The sequence below is a fragment of the Amblyraja radiata genome, chromosome 34 (assembly GCF_010909765.2).
Source record: "Amblyraja radiata isolate CabotCenter1 chromosome 34, sAmbRad1.1.pri, whole genome shotgun sequence".
Lineage (NCBI taxonomy): Eukaryota > Metazoa > Chordata > Chondrichthyes > Rajiformes > Rajidae > Amblyraja > Amblyraja radiata.
This window is the reverse complement of record NC_045989.1, coordinates 7730040-7751514: the sequence shown is the minus strand read 5'-3', so window position 1 is coordinate 7751514 and position 21475 is coordinate 7730040. Positions and strand designations below refer to the sequence as shown.

General features: G+C 41.1%; 1 protein-coding gene across 3 annotated transcripts in view; it reads left to right on the top strand.

Annotated features, from left to right (window-relative positions):
- ctc1 (CST telomere replication complex component 1) overlaps nucleotides 1–21475 on the top strand; it is a 70412-nt gene that overhangs the window by 15553 nt on the left and 33384 nt on the right. For 2 of the 3 annotated variants that reach the window (XM_033050309.1, XM_033050312.1), the window contains 6 exons: nucleotides 969–1195; nucleotides 2846–3020; nucleotides 5175–5375; nucleotides 9830–9962; nucleotides 12216–12330; nucleotides 18155–18824. In XM_033050309.1, coding sequence (XP_032906200.1) covers nucleotides 969–1195; nucleotides 2846–3020; nucleotides 5175–5375; nucleotides 9830–9962; nucleotides 12216–12330; nucleotides 18155–18824 — 1521 coding nt within the window. The remainder of the gene's footprint in view (nucleotides 1–968; nucleotides 1196–2845; nucleotides 3021–5174; nucleotides 5376–9829; nucleotides 9963–12215; nucleotides 12331–18154; nucleotides 18825–21475) is intronic. The other variant, XM_033050311.1, reaches the window with a different exon arrangement.

Here is a 21475-nt window from a genome sequence, read left to right as displayed (position 1 = left end):
GCAATAAAGTTTGTTAAATCAACTCCTCCCATCAGGGAGGCGGTACAGGAGCCTCAGGTCTCGTACCAGTAGGATGAGGAACAGCTTCTACAATCATACCGTCGCATTGCTGAACTCGGAGTCCCGCCGATAGATTCCTCCGGTCCCTCCGTCCCCATTGTTTAATTATTCTGCATTTTCTATTGTTCTGTATCCTCTTTTTTTTTAAATTTCTATATTGCACTACTACGGACTGACGCAAAACTGCATTTCGTTGTACCGATACTCAGTATTTGTGCAATGACATTAAAGTTGAATTGAATTGAATTGAAAAAAAAAAAAAAAAAAACGGTCTCGACTCCGCTAAAACCTTTTCTCCTTTTCTCCAGAGATGCTCCCTGACCTGCTGATTTACTCCAGCATTTTGTGTCTATCTTTTCAAAAAAATATTTTTTCAGTAAAGTACAATTCAATATGGACTTTTGGCACCATATTCGCTGAAAATGTAAAATAACCAACTGATCAAGTACAGTTCTGTCCACTGAACTTGGATAGACAAAAAAATGCTGGAGTAACTCAGTGGGACAGGCAGCATCCCTGGAGACTGAAGAAGGGTCTCGACCTGAAGCGTCACCCATTCCTTCTCTCCATAGATGCTGCTTCACCTGCTGAGTTACTCCAGCATTTTGTGTCTATCTATAGTTCCTTCCTACACTCTGAACCTGGATGGCATGTTGATAGTGTATAATGTAATGCCATGACAAAGTGCAGGTCACTGCAGTTGTGATAAACATTTAAACATTTTAGCTGAAACTAGGCTTTCAACCATCTATGCTCCCTTAACGAACAGAACTTGGTCAGAAGGGTTGACATGAACATCTTTTAAAGCTCCGTAACTGCAGTGTTCTGCTTTGTTCACTAATTGTCAGCAACTTGTCTGTACATTTGCCAACAACAGTGTTTTTGTTACAAGTGGATTCTTTTCTCAGGTCTTTGACGCCCACGTGCATGTGAAGGTCTCGGACCATCTCCCACACATCATGCTTTGCTGCTGTCTCAGGAGCATCTTGCAAATCACACGATTTTCTCGGCTGAGTACAGAATATCATCCTTTCTCTCCCAGCTGCAACATATATATCCACTTGCTGTTCAAGTATAACCTGGATCTGCCCAGTTACCTGTGGCTAGTGCACATTATAGACACATTTGTACAAAGGTAAAACTTGGAACAAGTTTTTGTTGAATTGAACAAATAAGCCTCGTCAATCTGTGAGTGCATGCGTATAGATAAATTAGAGATTAAGATATAGATAAATGGCAAATTGTATAGATTAATTGATATATAAATACATAATTAAATGTGCACTGAGATAAATTGTGCAAATTAGGCTCTTTCCGCCATAATTTCCAATTAAATTTCCAATGCATAAATTTACTTCCTATAATTTTGTTCCTTGACAGTTCTGATTTTAACCCTATTGTCTTTTGACTGTTGGATTTGGATGTGGAGAACGTACAGTCAGAGTCATGCAATGTGGAAACAGGCCCTATGAACCAACTTACCCAGACTGACCATCATGTCCCAACTATGCTCGTCCCACCTGCCTGCATTTGGCCCATATCCCTCTAAACCTGTATGCATGTACTTGCCCAATTGTTTTATAAACATTGCAATAGTCACTGCCTCAACAACCTCCTCTGGCAGCTCGCTTTGTGTGAAAATGTTACCCCTCAGATTCCTATTAAATCTTTTCCCTTTCACCTTAAACCTATGTCCTCTGGTCCTCGACTCCCCTACTCCGGGCAAAAAACTCTGCATCTACCCGATCTAATCCTCTCATGATTTTATGCATCCCTCTAAGATCACCTCTCATCCTCCTGTGCTCCAAGGAAGTCCAAGCCTGCTCAACCTCTCCCTATAGCTCAGACCTAATGTATTGGTATAAAATTGAAGTATATTGCTTGCACTGGAAGTTGAGACTTTTTATTCATCTTTCAAATTGTAAGATAGTTTTAGTCACTGCTGTGACAGCTGCCAGTATGGCATCTGTGTATTCTGCTGCTGTCACATTCTTTGTCAGTGTTCTCATACCTATCTACCCTCACTTCACTGTTTTCATGAACAAGGGACAGTATTCTTTCTCTAACTGGCCTGGTTGTCTGATGAGGTTGTTTATAGCATATCCCCGATACAGCTTTGGCCGTCCATCCATCAAAGGAAATATTCCCTTTCTACCATCCATCCATTTGTCCCTGCAACTTCATGCCAATTTATTTTCTCCACCGTTCTGACGAAGTGTCTGAAACCTGAAACTTTCATTCAATTTCTTGCTCCACAAACGTTGCCTGAAATGCTGACATGTTTCCAGCATTTTGTTTTTATCTCTAAATTTGGTGCATATCCAATAACAGAATGTATTCTTTGTTCCCCCACTAGACTTGTGAACACATCCAAGTAGTTGCATGACTAGTGGAGCAGAATTAATACATTCTGGCTTTGGATATGTACCAATATTTAAAAACACAAACAGAAAATGGTGGAAACACTCGGCATGACAGACAGCATCTTGTTCTTAACCAACATCTTTTACTTAGCTGTCTAAATAATGTTTTTCTCCTCCTTTCGGTGTTTTCCAAATGTTTGTAAATCCGTGCTTCTCACAAAGATTAGTTTTGTGTAAACCAGATCACTTCATTGTTATATTTAACTTTTATACTTTTGCAAAAACAGTAAGATCTTTCTTTGCTTCCCCATTATCCATTATGTTGGATAAAAGCATGTTAATTAAAGGCAGAAATGAAAATAAATCTGTTACCATACATTGGTGTACACAGTCACTTTGTGTTGTTTTGTTCTATACTGTAGATTTTGCCCTTGCTATACTTCACAGCAGCACATGTTAAAGTGTGGAACCAATGCTGGCATCATTGGGACATTGTTTAACTGTATTCTTGACTGTACGAAGTGGAATTCACCTCAACCAACAAGGGACATATACCAGGAGATACTAGCGGAGATGCATAAGTGTCCTGTTATGGAGGTAGTTCTGCACTGTTTTGTCGGGTTGCTGTACACTGTTTATGTGTAACGTCTTTGAACTTGGGGACAATGCAGCACAAAAACAAACCCTTAGGGCCCACAATGTCTATGCTGAAGATCATGCCAAGAATAACCCATCTGTTTGCACGTAATTTATATCCCTGGATCATTGATACTTTTTGAACAATGATTTCTGTGTTTCTGATCATTTCCTCTCTCTCCTATCAACTACACCCCAACCATGCCAACCCAACCGCATTCTTCATTTTCCTCCGCTAACATGATTTAACATAGTGGTTGGTTCCATGGGTCATAATAGCTCTTTAATACAGTACTGCTTTGATTGCTCTCGGCCATGCATCTTGGTTAAGCAAGCTCATAAGAACTGAGACCAGACCTGTTGTCTTTTAGATAAACTAGAATTCCCAGATACAGACATGCTGCTAATCCTCAACTTCATCAGTTGCACATTGAAGGAATTGATCTTGTGTGAGCTGCATTTGTAAAGAGTAACTTTGTAGAATTTGAATCTGTTTCAGCAAAAGCTGTTTGGTATTTTTTGATTGTTTTCTTCCTTCAGTACTTGCCACAGTTTAGACATGTGTTTGTTTATTCAATGGATTTGAAACAAAGCGATGACAATTTTAAATTGAGATATTGAAATACCAGGAAAAATTGCGCCTGCCTCCATCTCTTCAATCTCCTCATGCCCTTGTTTAATCAGTTCCCGCACTCTGCCCGTTGACCGGTCTCACCTTCTTTGATTCTGCCCTATTCCTTCACCTGCCTGAACCTGTCCGTTATACCTTCACACATCTTGATTCCTTTTCTGGAGTTTTGATCCTAAAGCGTTCCACCTCCCCTCTTCTCCAAGAATGTCCTTAAAACGTATCTCCCTGCAGCTTCTTCCATGATACACCTCCTGAAATGTTCCTGTTAACTGCACGATAAATTCTGGTCATATCCTGTACAGGATATTGAACTAATCGGTGATTTCCTTCTGCAGATAATTTATTAGCATCTACCAAGCCTTGTTTTTGGAAGTTCTGTTTGAGATTTCCATTTCTGATCACGATTAAAGGATCCCAGATCTTTCTAAACTGCTTTCAAATAGAAAATAGGTGCAGGAGGAGGCCATTCGGCCCTTCAAGCCAGCACCGCCATTCATTGTGATCATGGCTGATCGTCCCCAACCAATAACCCGAACGAAATGGTTGTGACCTGCTCTACACTTTTATCTGTTCCCATATCTAACTAACATTGAGTATCTCCACCCACCTCCATTCATCTGCTGCAGAAAACTGTTCTACTGTCTAATTCCCTTGGTTTCCAGATCAGACCTTCCTTGCTGCCCTACATGCCAGGAGGCATAATAGCCTCCTGGCACTAGTGGCCCTAGTGAGACCACACCTGGAGATTCACCAGATAAAAGCTGTCCAGGCTGACTTGCACACCAGTCTGCATCCCGAGACCCTAATACTAAAGGACCCGCTGTGTCTCTGATGTTTTCAATATCCGTGTCTGATTTCCAGACTTTATTGAATGGTGTTCATAAGGTCATAAGTGATAGGCGCAGAATTAGGCCATTCAGACCATCGAGTCTACTCCACCATTCTATCATGGATGTTCTATCTCTTCTTCCCAACTACATTCTTGGTTCTTGGTTTCTTGGTCCTCCAAAATATTCCAAATGGAATTTAAACTGGAGGTGATTCTCCTGCCTTCTCCCCATAACCCTTGAAACCCGTACTAATCAAGAATCTATTTACCTCTGCCTTAAAAATATCAATTGACTTGACCTCCACAGCGTTCTGTGGCAAAGAATTCCACAGTTTCACCGCTGACTAAAGAAATTCCTCCTCATCTCCTTCCTAAAGAACGTCCTTTAATTCTGAGGCTATGACCCCTGGTCTTAGACTCTCTCACTAGCGGAAACATCCCCTATCCAAGTCTTTCACCATTTGGGAGGTTTCGATAAGTTCCCCCCTCATCTTTCTAAACTCCAGCGAGTACAGGCCCAGTGCTGTCAAACGACTGTTGTGCTCGCAGCGCTCCATCACACGTTCTCAGTGCCGTTAGCACATTACCTTTCCTTCTGTGGTTTTTGCTCAATGTGTTTTGAACAATCTGTGATAATCATTTCATTTTTCTCCAGATCTCACGTCTGAATATTCCATGCCAGATGCCATCTTTGGCAGAACTGTTATCCATGGCTGAAGAACAAGCGTGGAACTCTCTCGACTTGTCCTCCTTGTTGCCAGATAATGAGATAAGACACTTGGTAGCCTCGCAGCTTAATAGTAAGCTTGCCTGGTCGTTTGATGTTTTAGGACCTGAAGATTTCCAACCCCAAATGGTACTTTTATTTTTAATTGATATTAATGTTACTTGTGCCTTATTCTGATGATTTGCATTAATAGTTTGATAAATTTTCAAAGTCAGCTCAAATTAGTTTATTGTCGCGTGTACCGAGGTACAGTGAAAAGCTTTTGTTGTGTGCTAATCAGTCAGCAGAAAAAATATATGGTTACAATCAAGCCATTTACAGTGTACAGATACATGATAAGGTGGTGCAAGGTAAAGCTAGTAAAGATAGTCGGCGGGTCACCAATGAGGTAGATAGCAGTTCAGGACTGCTCTCTAGTTGTGATAGGATTATTCAGTTGCCTGATAACAGCTGGGAAGAATCTGTTCCTGAATCTGGAGATGTGCGTTTTCACATTTCTATACCTTTTGCCCGATGGGAGAGGAGCGAAGAGGGAGTGGCCAGGATGCGACTCATCCTTGATTATGCTGCTGGCTTTGCCGAGGCAGCGTGAGGTATAAATGGAAAGGAGGTTGGTTTGTTTGATGGTCTGGGCTGCGTCCACAATTCGCTGCAATTACTTGCGGTCTTGGATGGAGCTGTTCCCAAGCCAAGCTGCGGTGCATCCCGATAAAATGCTTTCTATGGGACTTCTGTAGAAGCGCAAAAGAACAGTACTAAAGAAGCTAAACACAGCGTCTGTCTGGTATCTCATCTGCCACCAAAAATGTTTATTGTCTCCACCATTGGCATAACAATATATTGCACCTTAACAAAATGCCCTGAAACGACCGCCTTGTCTACTCAACAATACCCCTTCAATTCATGTGTAGGAAGGAACTGCAGATGCTGGTTTAAACTGAAGATAGACACAAAAAGCTGGAGTAACTGGAAAAGACTGCAAAAAGTTGTAAACACTGCCCAGTCCATCATTGGCTCTGACCTCCCTACCATCGAGGGGATCTGCCACAGTCGCTGCCTCAAAAAGGCTGGCAGCATCATCAAGGACCCACACCATCCTGGCCACACACTCATCTCTCCGCTGCCTTCAGGTAGAAGGTACAGGAGCCTGAAATCTGCAACATCCAGGTTCAGGAACAGCTGCTTCCCCACAGACATCAGACTATTAAACTCAACTCAAACAAAAATCTGAACGTTAATAGCCTATTGCACTTTATATGCTTATTTATATGTGTGTGTGTGTGTGTGTATATATATATTCAATAGTATATGGACACACTGATTTGTTCTGTATTTATTTATGCCTACTATATTCTGTTGTGCTGAAACAAAGCAAGAATTTCATTGTCCTATCTGGGACACATGACAATAAACTCTCTTGAATCTTGAATCTTAACTCAGCGGGTCAGACAGCATCTCTAGGGAATAGGAATAGGTGACGTTTCGGCTCAAGACCCTTGGTGACCTTGGTAGAAATATAAATCTATATTTATATCTCTTGATAGAAACATCAACCTATATGTATATTTGGTGGAAATCTTGGTAGTAATATAAATACAAATCTTTCGGTAGAATCTTGCTTGAAATTTAAACTTGCAGTAGCTTATTTTTGTCACAGGGTGGCTCTGAAGTGAACTCTGGCTTTGTTACAGAGCTGGATTCACCAGAAATCCAAATCATGTGCTTGTTTGGTGTGCAGTGATTGAATTGAGTACAAAGCTGTCACGTGTCTCTAGAGCTTTGTAATGGCTGGCGGACTGGCACCAAATTCTGCAGGGAAAACAAAATGTAATCCTAGTGGAAATAATAGCCTGTAGAAATGTTTAATAGAGGAAAGTAAGAAATAGAAGTATGATTAGATCATGTGTTGCTTTGAACCTACTCCTTCACTCGGATTTTAATGGTCTTTCTCAGTGCTATTTTCTTGCACTAATGCCATATCCCTTGAAACCAGACTACCCTTATTGTCCAGAATAAATCAATCCTTGTTTTGAAAGAACTATCTGTCTCCACAAGCGGTACAGTTGCTGCCACACTGCCAGAGACTCGGGTTCGATCCAGAGCACGGCTGCTGTCTGTGCAGAGTTTGCAAGTTCTCCCCATGACCGCGTGGGTTTCCCCCGGGTGCTCCGGTTTCTTCCCACACTCCAAAGACGTTCAGGTTTGTAGATTAATTGGCTTCTGTAAATTGTCCCTAGTGTGTAGGATAGAACTAGTGTACGGGGTGATATGTGGTCAGCATGGACTCGCTGGGCTGAATGGCCTGTTCCCATGCTGGATCTTTAAACTAAACCGTGTGAGGTAGCAAATTTCATACATCTGGCATCATCTGTGTGAATAATTTTCTTATCATCCCAGTCCTAAATGATCATCTACTTATTCTGATATAATGATATCGTGTTCTGAACTCCTCCGCCAGGGAGAATATGCTCCCTGCGATCAGCCAGTTGAGCCCTGAGGGAAATTTGTACGTTTCAATGAACTCCCCTCATGTTTTCAATTCTGGAGAATACAATCCTAGTCACTTCAATCTCTCCTTAAATTGCAAACCACTTCATAGAAATAATGCAACCAGGTTCAATACCACCAAACCCTCTTGTATGTAAGAAGATCAAACTACACACAATAGTCCAGGTGCAGTCCAACCAAGCCCCCTTTATAATTGCTGTAAGCTTTCATTACTCATGTATTCAAATGTTCTCCGATTAAAGACCAACATATTGTCTATATAATTGCTGCAAGTTATCAATACTCCTTTATTTAAATGTTTTCACAATAAAGGCCAGCAAATCATTTGCCTACCTTCTCAAACGCTATGACACCTGTACATTGGCGTTTTGTGATCTGTGTGCAAGGGAACCTAAGCTCACCATTGAACTGAGTTCAAAATAACTGAGTCTGTCAATATTTATAAATAGAGACACAGGAGACGGCAGGCGCTGGAATCTTGAGCAAAAAACTAAATGCTGGAGGAAACCAGTGGGCCAGGCAGTATCCGTGGAGGGAAACGAACAGTCTTCTTCAAAATGGTGGGATAGGGATGGAAAGCTGGGACAGAGAGGTGAGGGGGAAATCAAGAATTGGGAAGGGGTTGATTGGGGGATGACACTCTCAGCCTGAAGAAGAGTCTTGACCCGAAACGTCACCTATTCCTTCTCTCCAGAGATGCTGCCTGACCCGCTGAGTTACTCCAGCATTTTGTGTCTATCTTTGATTGGTAGATGAGTCGGGTGGGGGAAGTGACAAGTGAAGAAGAACAAAGGATGCAGAGGGAGAATCTGATGAAGATGGACGATGGGCAGTGAAATGTAGAACCAGAAGAGGGTTAGTGGATGGAAGGGAAAATGGAGGGGGTTGGTGAAGGAAAATAGGCGACCTAGAATAGGAGGTGATAGTTGCGGATGGAGGAGTTTAAAGAAACTGGGCGTACAGGACAGGGGGAGTAGAAGGGAAGGTGTGTGGGGGGGGGGGGGGGAGTGGGTTGTGGTGAGAACTGGGTAGATGAGGAGGAGACACAAAATGCTGGAGTAACTCAGCAGGACAGCCAGCATCTCTGGAGAGAAGGAATGGGTGATGTTTCGGGCCCTTCTTCAGATGTGGAGAAGAGATGGGTTATCTAATATTAGAAACACACTAATTTTCTGTCTTGTGAAAGTCAATAATATCACATTTTTCCACATTATATGGCATTTGCCCTGTTCTTGTCCACTCACTCAACTTGTGTCTATCCCCTTTCAATTCATTACGCTCCCCTCCCTTCTCAGAGACCCATCAGGGTCGGGATCGATCCCAGGTGTGATCCCGTGGGTTTTCTCCAGGGGGGTCCAGTTTCCTCCCACACTCCAAAGAAGTACAGGTTTGTCGGTAAATTGGCTCAGTAACATTTTAAATTCTCTCTGGTGTGGAGGATAGTGTTAGTGTGTGGGGATCGTAGGCAGGCGAGGACTCGGTGGGCCAATGGGCCTGTTTCCGCACTGTATCTCAAAGCTAAACACCTGTTCCCACCACAGTGAGAAATCTGCTGCTGCAAGATAAACAAGTTTGTAAAAATGCTGCAATCTTATTTGCCCCACCAACACTTTGCAAAACCCGACATCCTGCCGCTCCCCCACCTTTAAACATCTGGTTCAAATAGATATCTCGAACCAATTTGGTGTTAAAGTGACATGAGAAATACTCTTGTTGCACAAAGATCATTTTGATTCTGCCATAAAATTAATTGGTAACAATTTTTTAAACGGTTAGCTTGTCGCCCGAGACCATCTGTGTTCCATGAGTGGTAATCACCGCACATACATTTAAAAATGGTAACATGCTTCTTTGTTAGTTCAAGGGCCGAGGTTGGACTCGGTATATGCTATAACCAGCATCAGATGTCATTTAGAGAGGGAGAGAATATTGTCCCTTGTTCATGAAAACTATGAAGCGAGAGTAGATAGGTATGAGAAAGATTTGTATTTTCACTCTGCACACCATCTGTATAATTCTCAACTCAGCTGTGGGGAATGAACAATGGTTAACTTGTTCAAATTATCCCTTTCTAGATATTGAATGGGGTGTTCCAGGCTAATTCAGTGACAGGTCATTTGCAACTTGTGGATGCATCGGGTTCACTAGACTGTGTTTTGCAAAACTCTGAAGAGAGCCAAACAGCATTTAGTGATACCTCATATATAGGTAAGAACTTAAAGTGACAGCAGTACTGTGCCATTCATGTTATTTAAAAATTACTTCCAAGTAATTAATTTTTTTAAATAAATGATTCCTCTAAGTATATGTGTTTCTTTCATCCGCTTAACTTTTTGCTGTTATTATCTCACAATAATGTAAAACATTGTACGTTGATCTTGCAAAATGCATGTACTTTCTTGCGTTAGAGGAGGGAATGATAGGGTCAATTTATGCGGAAAGAGAAACAAGACTTAAAACTTGGAGTTAACATTATCAGCATATTCAAGTTGCACCCTCTTGAGATTTCAGGAGTTTATAAGCAGCTGCAGTTTTCTCAATGTGCCTTTCCAAGTTTGTTTTCTCACTGGGAATGTGTGAACACTGGCCTCAAGTGATACGGTGGGTCGTACTGCGCTTGACCTACCATTCATTCTTCAGACTCGAGTCGTTTGTTAGTTATTAAGTTATTTCACAGGGGAGTTAGTAATAAATAAACGGTTGACCAAGTTCTGCCATTTCTATTATTAAGAAATTCAGCAAAACTCGGTTAATCCATTACGCTCACGACTTTGGTGCCGATCTGGCAGATTTTCAGGATTATTGGATCTCCTTCCAATTAATGCACCAGCACAGTTTTAATTCGCTTTAAAAAGAAGTCACAGAATAATAAATTTGAAAGGTACAGGTTGGCGCCAGGTGATTCTTATGTGCTGTGTCGGTCTAATCTATTCCTACACTCTTGCACTTACGTATGATTGTGCTTATGTACAGTAAGACTTTTACTGAACTGTAGTACAAAGAGAGCACTGCAAACAGGGCCATGGGAAGTTTCAAGGGAACCAGGGCCTCAGTGTGTGGAAGGGAGCACGGGGAAACAGGGCCCCAGTGTTTGAACAGGAGTGCAGGAATCCACACCTGGTGTAACAGATCAAGACTCATTGTGATTTGAGTTACAATGCCCTGTATATGCTGACCTTTAAGTACCCATCTATACTTGGTCTGTAGTCGTTTATGCCTTGAGGATGGCAATGCGTGTCCCGATCTAACAGATGGTGAGGCTACCACGCTCCATCACCCACTCAGGTAATGTTTCACTTTCCAACCGCCCTTGGGTGATGATCCCCGCTAAACCTCTTACTCCTTATCAAAACCGATGTTATCCGATTGTACACCTCTGCAAAGGGGAAAGGTTTTTAATATTTGGCCCATCAATTCCCTCATAATGTTGTCTACTTGCATCAGAAACACTCCTCATCCTCCTCAACTACAAGAAAGCAAACACATCCTCATCGGTGGGACTAGTGTAGATGGGACATGTTGGTCGGCGTGGGCACGTTGGGCTGAAGGGCCTGTTTCCCTACTGTATGACTATCCAGTTTCACCTCCTAACGGAAATAACCCATGTGTAAGAAGTAACTGCAGACACAATATTTCAGCCTTGCCGAACCAAAGTTTTATCTTCCATGTTCTTGTACTCAGTGCCCAGCTCTTGAAGGCCAGCATCACATGTTCCGCCTTCACTCCTTTATCTTCCTGTGCTGCAACCTTTGGGGATCTGTGGACTTGTACACCAAAGTTTCTCTGTTTCTCAATCCCCCATGGTGCCCGATCATGTATGGCGTAATCCCTACCCTCCTTATCTCCGTTAAAACGTATCACTTGGCATTTATCAAGATTAAATTCCATTTGCTGATTATGCCCAATTTAACAGCTGAACGTTATCATGCTGTGGCTGAAGACTGCTCTCATCATCAACACCATAAATTTTTGAATCATCTGCAAACTTGCTAATCATAGCTCCTACGTTTGCTGTCAAATCATTTATGAGTACGAAGGTTTGATATGGGTCCAAGCATTGATTCCTGGGTTACAGGTTTCCCTCCACCGTCACCATCTGCTACCAGGCCAACATTGGATTGTCGGAGATTGTCTCTACGTATGGCTATAATCTCACTGAACTCGATGCAAAAAATGTATTTCACTGTACCTTGGTACATGTGACAATAAAAGAACCATTGAACCACTGAAAAGTATATTTTAAATAGCTATTTAAGGACAGACTGTAACACATACATCACAGTAATAAAAATCAATGGCTACTCGCTGTTCCACAACCAGCATGCTAAGCTGCTTTTTTTTTTTTTACTTTTAGCCCGAGTTGCATTTCCTGTGTGTATTCATTACTTTCTATATTTAGTTCCTATTTGTGGTTTTATTTTGGTCTCTAATGTGTCTGGAATTCACATTTGTCTTTTGCAGGCTGTCTGGTGCAGCTGCAGAAATACCGAGTGGTTTTGGAGCGATTTATGCACTGTGATTTCCCCTCCTCCAAATACCTTGACGATTCTACATTTGTTAAGGAGAAACACACCAGGTCAGTGCGCAGGAAATTTCATTGGTGGAGGTCAGAATATTAAGGCCAATCTTGCAAGCTCTTAATCCTATTGTAACATGATTTTGCATTCCCTGCGTCCTTGTGAGGACCAAGCTGCATCAACCGCAAAATATAATGGATTGACTGTAAATATCACTGGTCAAGACCATGTGGTCTTGTAATGTATAATTTACTGAAGGATCGAGATTGATTGATTTGTGAGTGAATCATACAATCTATTTGTGAACCTTACCATGAAGAAGGATTTCCCAATTATAAAATGGACTTGTTTCCCTTTAGATGGGTGGCACAGTGGCGCAGCAGTAGAGCAACTGCCTTACAGAGCCAGAGACCCGGGTTCTACCCTGACTAGGGATGCTATCTGTACGTAGTTTGTTCGTTCTCCCCGTGACCTGCATGGGTTTTCTCTTCGCTTTCCTCCCACTCCCTCTTCTCTCCTCGGGCAAAGGGTATAGAAATGTGAAAACGCACATCTCCAGATTCCTCCCACACTCCAAAGACGTACAGGTTTGTGGGTCTATTGGCTTGGTATAAATGTAAAAAAAATGATCCCTAGTGTGTGTAGAGTAGCGTTAAAGTGCGGGGATCGCTGGTCGTGCGGACTTGGTAGGTCGTAGGGCCTGTTTACGCGCAGTATCTCTAAACTAAATTAAATGAAAATAAAATGTGTAGTGAAATACACGAATTAAAGCCTATCCTGATCTTTCCCTATTAAGTTCAAATTGTCCAAATATTTCCTGGCATGGTTTTGCAATTCTGAGATTTAAAACTGTCTCTGTCAAACTGTTGAGTTTTGAGATTACCATGTAATTGGATGAAAAAGCATTGGCAAATTCCATAGCTATATCAATAAACATCTGAAAAGTCACCAAATGCATCATATTTTCAAGTCAAAATAATTGTGAGGATATCCAAGGCTAAATCTGAACTGAAATAACATTTCTAATCATTCTAATAATTCTCCTTTCATAAGCATAATCATAATAGTACTTTATTAGCCAAGGATGTCTTGCAACATACGAGGAATTTGATTTGCCATACAGTCATACCAATAAAGAGCAACAAGACATCCAAATAATTTTTTAACATGAACAGCCACCACAGAGACTTCTCCACATTCCTCACTGTGATGGAAGGCAAAAAAAGTTCAATCTTCTTCCCTTCTTTGTTCTCCCGCGGTCAGGGCACTCGAATCTCCCGTTGTCGGGCTATCTTGGTTCCCGCAACCGGCAGTCGAGCCCTCCGCGTCGGGGCGATGAAGTTCGCGCATCGGGGGAGTCTCAGCTCCACGCGCCGGGCGATCGGACCCCGGGTCGTGGCTAGTCGAACCTCTTCGAACTTTGGAGCTTCCTGACATCAGTCTCCACCCGAGACCGCGAGCTCCTCGATGTTGAAATCCGAAATGTTGGAGCATCGATCCCAGGCAAGGGATCGCAGGTGGGGCTCAAAGTCTCGAGCAAGGTCGCCAGCTTCATGATGTTGGGCCACAGAGTGACCGGAGAAACGATCTGGAAAATAATTGCATCTCCGGCAAGGTAGGAGATTGCAAAAAAGTTTCCCCCTGACCCCCTCCCCCACCTCCCACATAAAGCAAACCTGAGAATATTAACACATACTTGTTAAAATACACTAAAAATAACAAAAAAAAGACAGACAGACACGTGTTTAAATTATCTTTTCTTTTCAAAAAATGGACTTTGAAGTCCAGGACAAAAGGAAAAGCAAATTGCTAACTTGTCTACTGATCTTTGTCCATGGATAATAATATAAGAACAGGTAGGCCAATCAGTGCCTGCTTTACCATTCACTAAAGTCTTGGCCTCAGTGAAAGTGCTGCTGAGTGATAAAATGATGACAGCATAGATGTTTACTGGACCAAAGATAACTCCAACTCATCTTGTATGTGCTAGTACTTTGGAGTTATCAGAATCTCACTCAATTGCCTCATCTTCCTTATGGTGCAGCATGGAAACAGACCCTTTGGCCCACCGAGTCCATGCCGACAAATCGATCACCTGTTCACACTACTCTGTTATCCCACTGGCATCCACTCCCAACACGCTAGGGACAATTTTACAGAGACCAATTGACATACAAATCCACACATCTTTGGCATTGAGGAGGAAACCGAAGCACCAGGAGGAAATGCGGTCATGGGGAGAACGTGCAAGCACCGGGCAAACAGCACCCAAGGTTAGGAGTGAACCTGGATTTCTGAGCAGCTCTAGCAGCTGTGCTCTGTGTCATTATCTCTATACCTTCCTCAAGTATTTATACACTGTTGCCTCAAACATACTTTGCATAATGCAGTGTCTCTTCCCATCCACTGATAATTACTCACCACCCAACTAGAGGAACAAGTTTTTCCATGAGCAAAAACCCCTATACAAAGACAAAGATTTATGCTTATTCTCACCTTGGTTACGACTGTAATGGGAACAGTCCAGGATGTTGGATCTACTTTCATGACATTTTACTTTACCATCCATGACATCAACTTAATGCACTCACACGATGGACAATCTTTCTGTATTATGTCAAGATTTAAGAAAGATGCCATTTATGACACACAACTTTTAGTTTAGTTCCTTATTGTCACGTGTACTGAGGTATAGTACAGTTGTTGGTAAGTAGCAGACAGTGAAATAAAAGTTTCAGGAGACATCCTGGATTTGGTCATGACATTTTCTGTTGGCAAAAATGAAAAGGAAGTTGGTGATTATTTGTTCAAAGAATGTAAGAATTAATTTTCCGCCAGGTATTTATTGATCTTTCCTGAGCACTTTGCTTGAGTATTTCAGGAAGCAGGTAAGAGTAAAACACACTTTGATTCGTCTTTCCTTGGAGGATGTTCATACATTCGATTTTTTGTTTTGGCCAGCTTCATTTTTTAAATTTGATGCTAATTTTTAATTTAAGATTGTTTTGTTTAATTACTTGAATTTAAATTCCCTACCTGCCACGCTAGACTTTTAATCAGATCAATTCCGATCAATTTATCAGGTTGTTGCAAACTCAAACTCAACTATAGTAGCATAAAGGTCATCAGGTTTCTAAATTATTCAGCTGCTAGAGAATAGTGTGCAGCTGCACAATTCATGTTGTTAATAACTTTGGATGACACGCAGCACAGTGGTTAATACTGCTGCTTCAAAGCTTTAGAGATCTAGGTTTGATCTTGCCATCTATGTGGAGTTTCGCTGAACATTTGCCTCGGTCTGCCATCTCTCAGTTGCTGACCATTTTAACTCCACTTCCCACTCCCGCACTGATCTTTCTGCCCTGGGTCGCCTCCATTGTCTGAGTGAGGCTACATGAAAACTGGAGGAACTGCACCTTATATTCCGCTTAAGTAGGTCACAACCCAATGGTATTAACATAGAATTCTCCAATTTTAGGTAACTACAAAACCTCCTCCCCCTTCTTCCCCTCCTACTTCCAACCTCCACCATTCCTCCTGATGCTGCCTGACCCGCTGAGTTAATCCAGTTCTGCCTTTTTTTGTAAACCTGCATCTGCAGTTCATAGTATCCTCCATCTATATGGAGTTTGCAGGGCGTTTTTTGTGTTGTTTTTCCCCAGATGTTCAATTTTCAAGCGAGATCCCAAAGACATGCTGTTTGGTAAGGTCAATTACTACTGTAAATTTTCCCATATGGGTTGGCAGGTGAATTGGTATAGGGGTGGGGGGAAGCAAGAGATGATGGACATGTGAGGTCAAAATTCTAAATTTTAATTTTGGTAAATTAGTGTTTTGATGATTGGGGTAGATGTTGTGAGCTGAAGGTCTCGACCTGAAACATCACCCATTCCTTCTCTCCACAGATGCTGCCTGTCCTGCTGAGTTACTCAAGCTTTTTTGTCTATTGTCTTTATATACTCCATTTCAATGTCTCTGTCACAAAAAAAAACATAGCAGACAATTAAATTCTCAGGTAAACACACTCTCGTGTTAAAGTGAGTGCATCCTCTAGTTGGATGATTATTCTGTATCCAGTAACCTACTGAATAATAACCATAGAAAGTTCCTAGAAAACTGCTGGCACCCTGTTAATTCTGTGGCATACCTGGAGAGGAGGCAAGAAAATGTCAAGGGGTAAAAAGTAACTGCTGTTTGGAGAAATTGATATATCACGTTTGCTTAAAAAATTGATTTCATGGATACATAGATAGTAGGTGCAGGAGAAGGCCATTCGGCCCCTCGAGCCAGCACCGCCATTCAATGTGATCATGGCTGATCATCCACAATCAGCACCACATTCCTGCCGTATCCCTTGATTCCGCTAGCCCTAAGAGCTCTATTTAACTCTCTTTTGAATGCATAAGAGAGCTATAGCGGCTCTGAACCGGCCCTAATGAGTGCCCCCCCACCCACCCCCTTTGGACAGTCTCCCTCAGATGGTCACGTCAATCAATTCAGCTTGTTTATTTATGCATTGTATTTATTTACCTTTCTTGTACATCAGTGGAGCTGCACACTAAATCTCGTTGCACTGACGTGCAATGACAATAAAAGATATATTATTATATTATTATTATTATTATTATTATTCAGTGAATTGGCTCCTCTGCGACAGAGAATTCCACAAATTCACAACTCTGTTATTCCCTTTTGCAGTGCCAGGTCTTTAAATGTAAAGAAAAATAATTCCAGTAACTTGAACGAACATATAATTTAATAATATATATTAATGTATAATATAATTTATGTATCAACATGTCAAATACTTAGGTTTAATTATATAATTCACAAGTTATATGTTAATTTGCTCATTTTTAAAGTGGTAAAAATGGTTGTTTATGTAACAAAGTTGATGTGAGTATTTATGGTAATGCAACATTAAATTAACACGGGGTCCTAGTCAAAATAAGCATTGCACTTGAAATGAAACCATCCCCCCCTCTCCCTCCCTCCCCCTAAACCCGTGAAGGGGCATGGCTTCTGTGAGAGAGGCTCTGCAGTATTTTTCCACTGGGTTGTCGACGTGGCAAGGCTTGCTGAGAGCGGGGATGATGGGAATGGTTCAGGAAGACATTAGCGGCTGCAGCCTTTGCGTTGAAACCAAATGTAGGGAGACTTGTAACCATTGAACGTTTTTTTTAAAATAATTAAGAGCAGTAACTGCGATTTTAATTTGCAAATCTAAATAAAAATGCGCCCTGTGCAAATTTCTGAGCGGCATAAGTAAAATCTGCAGTGTGGAAAGGCGTGAAACGTCCTTGCTTAGGAAGGAGGGCACATTTAGTGGCTATTATCTGCAATGCACGTCATTTGTGAAGCCGTGGGGATTTGGTAGGTAGGAATTGGTTCGGGCAGGAAGCGTAGAGGGCGGGGTAGCTCACTGCAGCAGATGTTTTTGTGGTCGCTGAGAACTCTTCAGTTTCAGCCCGCAGCCAGCTTTGCTTTTTGTTGCTTGTTCCACTGAAACCCCAAACTGCAAGCTCATTGCAATCACAAATACTCTGCAAAAATCACACACGCCATACCACCTCTAAGTACCATTTGTGTGTGTGTGCGCACAAGTTTGGTAATTTTTAGTTTTAAATCCTATTTTGACAATTCCTGCCCCTCTGTGTGTTTGGAAATGTTTGTTTTTAAAATCCTATTTTGACCATTTCTCCCCCCCTCTGTGTGTGTGTGTGTGTGTGTGTGTGTGTATGTGTGTGAGAGAGAGTGCACAATATTGGTATTTTTTTATTGTTTTTGTTCCTATGTTTCACCATTCCTTCCCCTCGCTCTCTCTCTCTCTGTCTGTGCACAAGATTGGCATTTTAATCATGTTTAAATCTTATTTTGAAACAGGGTCTACGTTGAGTGCTGTGCGGGTGATCTGCAAGTGTTGGGGAAGAGTGCGAGTCCAGAGAGAGCAAGCCCAACGCCACCAGCCACTACTGGAGTGAATGCCCGAACCTGCAGCTGCAATGGTGCATGCAAAAACCATGAGGTCAATAGCATCACATCCAATCAGCACCAGCACGGCCCTTCCCTTCCCAAAATGCCTCTGCTGGAGGAAGTTGTGCTGCAAGAAGGCCATGTTGGTGAAAGTAGGAGAACTGTCTGTTCACACCCATTATGGAGCGGCAGAGCAGCGGCGGCGTCCCCGAGCGTGAAGGAGCAGCAGCAGCAGCAGCGAGGAGCAGCTACTTGCACTGTCCACCCGGCAGCATGCAAAGGCAAGAGGAAACACAAACGCCGCAGTGTAGGCTGCGTTACACAGTTAATGGTAGTAACTCACAAAGATGCCTTGATGCTCAGGAACTGTCAATATGGCAGAAGCGAAGGCTCTGAGCATACTAATGGTTCTGTCGAAGCACTCGGCAAGAGGACTAAGGCAGGGCTGGGGCTTTCTTTCCACGTTACTGCATTTACCCTAGAAAGCCCCAGACGCTGGAAAGATGAAGGAAGCATCGAGGGATTGCTGGAACTGGAAACAGACCCCACTCTTTGTTCCGAATACAACAACCGTACACAAGTAAGTGTTATTTTAACTGAACTTTGTCCTTGGAAAAACTAGTGCTGTGATGCAGCACAATTGGAGCTACTTAATTATAGCAGCCATGCCTGTTACTGCACTGCTCTAATCTCTGAAATGAAAGTAATTTGACACAAACTTCTTTTGGTAGATTTGAAAACCTTATTTGGATAAATCTAAACTAAAAGCAAACGACCGCATTAACCCTTTAGGTATTTTTTCTCCTTAATACCTTAATTCAGCTTGTATGTTTTTTTGCTGTTGCAGAACGACACAGAGGTCAAGCCTTCAACCACCGATGGTCTTATTCAAGCGATTAATATGTTGCACAAGGTTAATAATAGAAGAATACTTGTTACGGTTGACCTTCAGTGTGCTAGTTTGCAAGGTTATGGTCGTGAACAAGTATTGCCTAGGTTGTGATCGATTAACTTGTTTACTGAATACAACTAAAACTGAACTGATGATCCATGAGTTATCAAAAGATTTCTTTGTTTGGGTGTTGGCTTTGTTAACTCTTTGTGCTGAGGGTTTCATGATTTAATCAACCCCTTTCATGTATTTTGTAATTTTGTATTATGCTTGCTTCTTTGAGCCTTCGGTGGAGGGAGGTGGTAATTTTTAATCAGCCATCTTAACTATTCTGTATAATTTCAAGTGGGTTTTGTAATAGTAAGTCTCTGCTTCCTTAATTTTAAATTTTTCATCTTTGCCTTGTAGAACTGAAGCTGCTAATATGTGGTGTAAAAAGATCTTTAAAAATATCTTTGGCTAACAAACTGCCCTGAGAAGTTATACATTTCCATCTGCATTGAATACTGTCATGGTACAAATGCCTCTTTATGCCTCTTTAACTCTTGAGAAATTGGTGAACAATTAAGTTTGGTGGACATAAACAAAAGTTGTGACAATAAAGTGATTGATTGCTAATAACAGTTCAATAGAAGTGTGGTCTCCATGTCTGAACTCTGTGGGTTGTCAGAAAGAACACACATACAACTAACTGTTCACCAAGCATTTATTGATTTTTTCAAGAATTCACTTCATGCTCTCTTTAAAGGGTTTAAGATATACCAAATCAAATGTATACTAAGCTGTACATAAACCTTCCTCTAACCTTGTTTAAAATAGTTTTACAGGTTCATTCTATTGTGTTCATCATTTTCTGTTTACAGGATAAACACTCATTTGGCTTGGTATGGTGGCCTGTTGTTTTCTGAGTGCAAATGTTCTCTGTGTGAAGTTATAGTCATCTGGAAAGAATATTTTTTGTTTATACATTGGCATTTAAAATTTTTTAGTGATACAATTCATCAAGTTCATGAAGGATATTTTGTAAATTTGTGCAAAATAATTCAGCCGTCAAAACCAATCCATTTGCAATATTTCCTGAAGGACCAAATGTAAAGCCCCTGTGTGTTTTTATTGGTGAATTAAACCCTTATGTACGGACTGAAATTTTGTAGCTATTTTTTTTTTAACATTCAGAAATGCTTTATTAAAGATATTATTTTCCAGGTTTTTTAGCCCAATTTATGGATTTGTCAACATATTGTTCAGCAATTAGAGGTGAAGCAGGAAAATAAGCAACATTTTACTACCAACATTTTAAAGAGTTATTTTGCAATTAAGTTTCTGTTAATTCAGAATTATTGGGTAGCAAATGCTGAATTTTGGGGGTAGCAAATGCACTTAATATTGTTTGGTGTAATTTAAGAGCTCAGAATTTATAGACAAAAATTATTGTCAGCAATTTTGATCAAAATGTTTTGTTTAATCTTTTTAATGTCTGTGGATGAATTACTTTCATATGGCTCATGACATTTCCCGCCAATTTATGGGTGCCCGGAAGTAGGTTCAGCTTCTCCTCGTCTTTACAGTGAAGACTAGCTTTGAGGAAGCGCCATTTTATTACAAAATTCATTCTTCCTCTTGCAAAGGTTGAGGCAGCGAGAGAAACCACACAAGGATAGAATTGCCGTGCTTACATGTATATTTCTGCCAGTTGCTGCTTTTGTTAAGCCTTTGGCAGCAACTGCAGTCTGTCAAACATGTCCTCATTGTTCGTTTGGTGGGCTCTACAGTAAAAGGGTGCAAAATTAACTCTTGCATTCTCGGGTAAATCAAAGATGGAAAAATACACTGCCCATTATTTTTTATTTGCCACCAGCGAAGAGAATCTTCCAATGAATCTAGCGTTGTGTACACAATTTTTCTATATATGCCCATTTTATTTTGGAAATTGTACTGTTGTAAGTATAAAAACATGTTAAACAGCAACGTAACTTAACATTGAAATAATGCAAATTTATTATTGTTTGCAATATCCCATCTCCTGCAATCATGAGGTGGGATATTGTGAAGGTGTGAAGGTTCAACTCCTGGCATTGGAAGAACAATTAGAATAAGGGACCCCAAACTTGTATTTATCACTGTTTTTGCAGATAGTTTTATTCAAATACCAATTAATGAATGTAGATGTAATGAAATTCATATGAAAATATTTTTAATATAGGATTTAAAAAATTGGTGCATTGAATGACTTCTTTAGAGTTTATTATCTTGGTTAGCCTTTATTCAATCTGAAATTAAAAATTCAAGATAATTCCGAAAACATTTCCAGATATAAAAGTTTAAAACATTTTTTAATT